General features: G+C 39.5%; 1 protein-coding gene and 1 long non-coding RNA gene across 3 annotated transcripts; one reads left to right on the forward strand and one right to left on the reverse strand.

Annotated features, from left to right (window-relative positions):
* Window positions 1–595: 595 nt before the first annotated feature.
* Window positions 596–2470, forward strand: LOC125747330 (uncharacterized). The gene is made up of 2 exons (XR_007399287.1): window positions 596–852; window positions 2262–2470. It is a non-coding gene; the product is annotated as an uncharacterized LOC125747330 (long non-coding RNA).
* LOC125747326 (transcription factor 15-like) lies at window positions 1417–4304 on the reverse strand. 2 transcript variants are annotated; one of them, XM_049022420.1, is made up of 3 exons: window positions 4204–4301; window positions 3643–4067; window positions 1417–2415 (listed from the first exon to the last, which is right to left on the reverse strand). In XM_049022420.1, the coding sequence occupies exons 1-3, from the start codon at window positions 4205–4207 to the stop codon at window positions 2350–2352; spliced, it is 495 nt and encodes a 164-aa protein (XP_048878377.1). In that variant the 5' UTR covers window positions 4208–4301; the 3' UTR covers window positions 1417–2349. The 2 variants fall into 2 exon arrangements, with proteins under 2 accessions (XP_048878377.1, XP_048878375.1); XM_049022418.1 differs by having other exon boundaries at window positions 3643–4304.
* Between the last annotated feature and the right edge of the window lie 1379 nt (window positions 4305–5683).

Below are 5683 nucleotides of genomic sequence, written 5' to 3' on the forward strand. Positions count from 1 at the left end.
AGCTCCCTGTACACAGTTTTTGTGCTGGAGTTAATGCCAGAGGAAGTTTAGAACTCTGCAGCTACTGAATCAACAGAGCGTTGGCGACTTACACACCAGGCGTCTCAGCACCCGGTGACCCTACTCTGTTACTTTATGTGATCTGCCACTTCGTGGCTGAGTTGCTGTTTTTCCCACTGGTGGCCACAGCTAACTGGAAAATTAGCTTCAGTAACTGCTAATCCACTAACTCCAAAGTTTAACTCAATAACACTAAAAAATATTTAGCTAACTTTTATTGAAACCCTTAAAAGTACAGCCAGTGAGCTGAAATTCTAATTTGTTTAGCAATTTACTTATCCAGATTACCTGGGGATATTTAGGACTTAAATATCCAATTAGGGACTGTTGGATTCTGTAGAGTCTCAGGAATAAATTTTCTTTGAATGATATTCCATTCATGAGACGTAAGTGCTTTTGTTGGAGGGCTCAGATTACACGACTGGCCCATGCTGATATCTTGCCCTCAGTGAAGCTGCTTGGGGACTACAAACATGGCGCCGTTTACCCAGAACTAGGAAGGAGGGTTTCAGCTCTTTATTGGTCTACTGACTCTGTCAGTCAGAACCCAGAATATAACGCAAAAGCTGAAAGAGGTTGTCTTGTTTAGCCATATGACTTGGCTCAGTGGGCTCACCGGTTCAAGCCCAGTCTCAGCACATCTGCGAGGCCTTGAGCAAGGTCCCTAACCCCCAGCTCTTTGGGCACTGCAGCAGGTGGCTGCCCTTCATGGGCAGCTTGCTCTCACCTACATCGTAAACGCTTTCGCTTTGCAATAATATCTCTTACAGTTGACAGTGGAATATTTAGCAGGTAAGAAACTTCACAAACTGAGTTATCGCAAATTTGTCATTTTGTGACAGTACCACGCTTGAATTAACTGAGCTCTTCAGAACAACACGTTTTTTCATGAATGTTTGTAACCCTGACTGCATGGCTAGGTGCTAGGTGTTTTTACACCTTTGGCAGTGGGTCCCAATTCAAGTGAAATAAAGCTGACCACACAAAACACGAAATATCGTGCATTCTCTGTATCAGTGTTTACGAATCCGGTCCTTGGCGACCCACAGACAGTCTATACTGTACATATACAGAGCGATTCACATAACTGGTACGCAAGTGCGCATTCACCATTAAAAGCGATACGTGCGGCAGTCGATTAATGCAACAGCGCAAATACGTACGTATTTTATGTGCATTTGCGCCGATATGACAAGAAATTACCGTGCATTTTAACCTCTATACCGTAAATGAAGTATAGCATATAACGGTTAAAATGCACGATAATTTCTTAGACTATCTCTTACTTAATTATTCTTGTCATATAAAATACGTACGAGTTCACATTGTTGTAACAATCGATTGACGCACGTATCGTTTCTTTTTTTTTTTTAAGAGAATACATTCATTACAGGGATGTACAAGGATTCCCAAACTCATGCACCCAATAGTAACTGTTATTATACAATGAAAACTGTAGTGAAACATTTATAATTATTTATATTTATAATTCAGAGCTCAGGGAGTACAATTCAGCATAAACTGAACTGCTTTGACTCGTAAGTTTGGAATTGCGCAGTCCTGCCATACAGCCCTCTTATGAGTCTCTGACCAAATTAAGTAATATCAAAGTTGTCTACTGAATGACCACCTTAAATTAGTTCTATTATAAATTATTTGTGATATATGATTTTCTTTGTGCCTTATTAAATACATATTTTACGTGCGTTTTAAAAATATAATCAAGAGAAATGGCAGTAATCAGTAATGTTTAAACTGAACAAATTCATATGTACTGTCCAGTGTCGTATCCTGGAAGCAGCCACTCTAATCACTAATGTTCTTTGTATATTCTTAGGAAATGTAATCTCTAATGTTTCTGTGGTGGAATTAAAGTAAACTGTACACTGCATAATTAGCACTGCAGACGTAAAGAAGTTAGTCACCACAGGATATCGTAATGCATTCATTCTTTCACAATGAGATGCCTTTCAAATATGACAAAAACAGAATTACACAAATAATATTTAAAAATGTGTGTGTGTGTGTATTCATTAAACAAAGGATATCACCAGTTCTCAGAAAATAAGATTTCACTCTGGCTAAATCCAAATCATCAAATACAAATTAAATTAATCTGTCATGATATTTCCACTTATGTGGGTCCCCTGTTGCCTGAACAGTCCATGTTAAATCACACGTATCATGTTCTCTTTTCCCAGCTCTCTGCACAGCCCTCCAGGGTTCCAGCTAGGGGCCCCTCCGTGCGACTCGCACACGGACTGCAACTCCGCTTAACGAGAGTGCCCTTTACCTGTGGCCTGTTCGCAGCGAACTGACCCCATGCAACTTTCTAGAATCTCTGCCATCTTTCACCTGTGGAAAAAGAGCCAAGAAAATAATAATCTGATCAATAAAATTATACACACACGCATAGCAGAACTACTCAATTATTTTCCTTCGAGATTCCATCAGAAACACAAAGCCAAGGTCCACTATCTCCTCAGTAGATTTCACCGCTCAGGGGGTGGATTGTTGAGTAAGAGGGTAACAGAATGATTGCATGGACTGGATTAAATTGTATTTCAGTTGGGATGTGGATTGGAGTCCACCAGTTGAATACCCTTGATATACATGTATGTATTTGAGGTGGCGTGTGAGATTGCTTGTTTAAATACCATGATCGGCAGATGGACGCCACCACTGGGCCATTAACCCCCAATGACTCCAGGGACACTGGTGCTGTGACCCACAAATTTACTCTCACTTTTGCTCTCACATTTACTCTCTCATATGTGTCTGTGTTGCATGGAAACCAAGATGCAATCTTTAAAAAGCTGGGATGCTTTTTCTTACCTGAATGCTGGGATGAGTCTGTTGTCTTGTATTCAGTCCCAGTACCCAGTTTTGACCAGGCATTTGGGTTACTGGCCTGACCCAGCTGCAGGTTATGTTTTGACCCAGCACTTAGGTTCCCTCTACCCCCCTTATTGTGGGAACCCATGTTCTCACGCACTACATTCAAAAATATATTTGTTGGAGCCATTGGAGGACAAGCACACAAAAATCGCTCGAACGGTATGTGGCATAGATCAAACAAGGCAAACATTTCATTTGAGAGAGAATGTCAGACTATCTCTAATCTAACGTCAAGTAGATCATGTATTTTCTGCAGGTAATTGTCATGGAATAAACCCTCACAGGTTGACACCAGAGTGTAGCCGAGTTCGGTGGTTCACATGATATTCATGTTAGTATGAATGAAGCATGAAGCAATACCCCACATGTGCCGTTTCTAATAATAATAATAATAATAATAATAATAATAATAATTGTTTAGCACCAATGCTACATTTATGTTTGGGCACTGTAGTTTTTTTTTACTTAATAAACATATAGAACTATAGGAAAACATTTCGTTTTGTCCGCATAGTGGGTAGCACTGCTAAACCTACCTAGAGCAAAATACACTTCACTCAGTGACTCAGTTGTCCACGTTTGAATATTTTATTCTTTTACTTTAAAAACTGACTTTCAAGGATAATCAAGAATAAGATTTACAGGGAAAAAAACGTAATTATAAATAATCGAAAAGAAACGTACCCCCTTCCTTTGATTGCTGAGGCAAAAGGTGCATATTGCTCTGCGTTGCTTTAATTCACTATCAGCCTGAGCGCAGCGCACAGCTCTCATGCACGGCTGTCCATCCGTACCGCCCTCTCCTGTCAACAGGACGTTCCCTAAATGCGAGATGTAGCTGGAGGCTAAGCGCAGGGTTTCTATCTTGGAGAGTTTTCTGTCCACCGGCTCGGTGGGTATGAGAGTCCGGAGGGCCGAGAAGGCCGTGTTCACGCTCATTGTGCGGTCCCGCTCCCTGGCATTGGCGGCTCTCCGCTGCTTAATGAAGACTACGTCGCCGGTCATCATCCCCTGGCGTAAGTCTGAGCCCGGTGACCATCCATAACTCCGGTCCGAGCTTCCGTCACTCTCACTCCGATTCTCTTCATCCTCGGACAGCATGATGATGTCTGTGTAAAATGGATAATTTGCCGTATGTTTTAACATGATCAATGATACCGATTCGGTCCAGATTAGCAAAACTATATTTAGGGTTTACAGGCTAAAAGTGCAAAAACTTCAGTTACATGTAAACTTCGTACTAACGCATCTTGCAATATCCCACTTTCGGAAAACGGCGTTTTAAAATGACTTATTTGTTGGATGAATATTAATGTGTAGAGACGCCAGATGTTGTGGTGCGTATCGAGGGCTGAACTTAATCTTAAAAATGCTGGGGAGGGGTTTTTCGGGGGGGTGTGGGGTCTCAGAAAGTTCCAATTTCTTCTTCTTCTTCTTCTTCTTCTTCTTCTTCTTCTTCTTCTTATTATTATTATTATTATTATTATTATTATTGCGATTGCATTCAATAAATCAAGGGTGATGTTTCAGAAAAAGTCCTGAAACAGTAGCAAAATAAATGTAAAAAAATTGCGATAATTATAGTATAGTATAATTTGTGCAGATGAAATGGCATGTGAAATGTTTTAATATAATTATTTTCATAAAAAGAACTATGAGAACTTTAAGGACTGATTAATAATTTTATCAGATAATTTAATATATACTTTTTTTAATAAAAAAAAGTTATTTTGATTTATAGATTAAAATATACATAAAAACAATGGAAACATTCCATTTCCATAAAGAGAACCCATATTTAACTGGCGCCTTTATTAATATATATAATATATATAATATTACGTTAAAGTTTTATATGTCGTTGTTTAACACACACAATAAAGCAATTTCTGCTTATGTTTTAGTCTCATGTATAACAATATGTGAAAATACAGACCTTGTATTTGCAGGGATTTAAATGGATTTAACATCTGCAGAAAGTGAAATAAATATCGCAACTAGTCATGGGGAGTGTTACGATGCAGAAACTGAAGACGCCAGGTATCACAGTAAGATGTACAGGTTTATTTATAAGGATTAAACAACATCTCTATAAAAGATACTAAATCGATATAATAAGCAGCCATTATCTGGGCCGGTATAAACATATTTAAATACATGGCAAATTAGTTTGCCTGGCTCTTGTCATTTCGGTAAACCAATGAATGCAGGTCACCTATGTGCAGTAACTTGAAATATTTTGTGCTCAGGGCCATATTCAGCTATGAGGTCCAGATCACCATCATTTTTTAAGAGCTAAAAATAAAATTTGAAGCTAAAAATTCACCCAAATAACAAAAGCAGCAGCTGAACATGTCTCGGGGCCAAGTGCATTCTGTCCTGTCCTGCCTCTGCCCCTCCTGTTTTTTCCTTAATGTGGCCTCAATGAACTGCCCTTGCTCATCGTTTGTCTTACCTCTTGTTTAAACCCTTGTGTGAATTACTCCAGCTGCCTCTCCTTTTCTCCCTCGTTAGTCCTGTATAAAAGTGCTTCCCAGCACTGTGTTCCCCAGTACTGTCATTGATGTCAAGCCTGTGTGTGTGTTTGTGTGTGTGTGTGCGCGCATGCGCATGTGTGTGCACATGTGGCCAAGTCTTTTCCCACTCTTGTATCTGTTTTCTGACACCTCCTGGGTTGTTTTGTTTCCCAGTCCCATTCGAAGTTCAATAAAATCTTTTTATTTTC

Source organism: Brienomyrus brachyistius, chromosome 8, assembly GCF_023856365.1.
Source record: "Brienomyrus brachyistius isolate T26 chromosome 8, BBRACH_0.4, whole genome shotgun sequence".
Classification (NCBI taxonomy): domain Eukaryota; kingdom Metazoa; phylum Chordata; class Actinopteri; order Osteoglossiformes; family Mormyridae; genus Brienomyrus; species Brienomyrus brachyistius.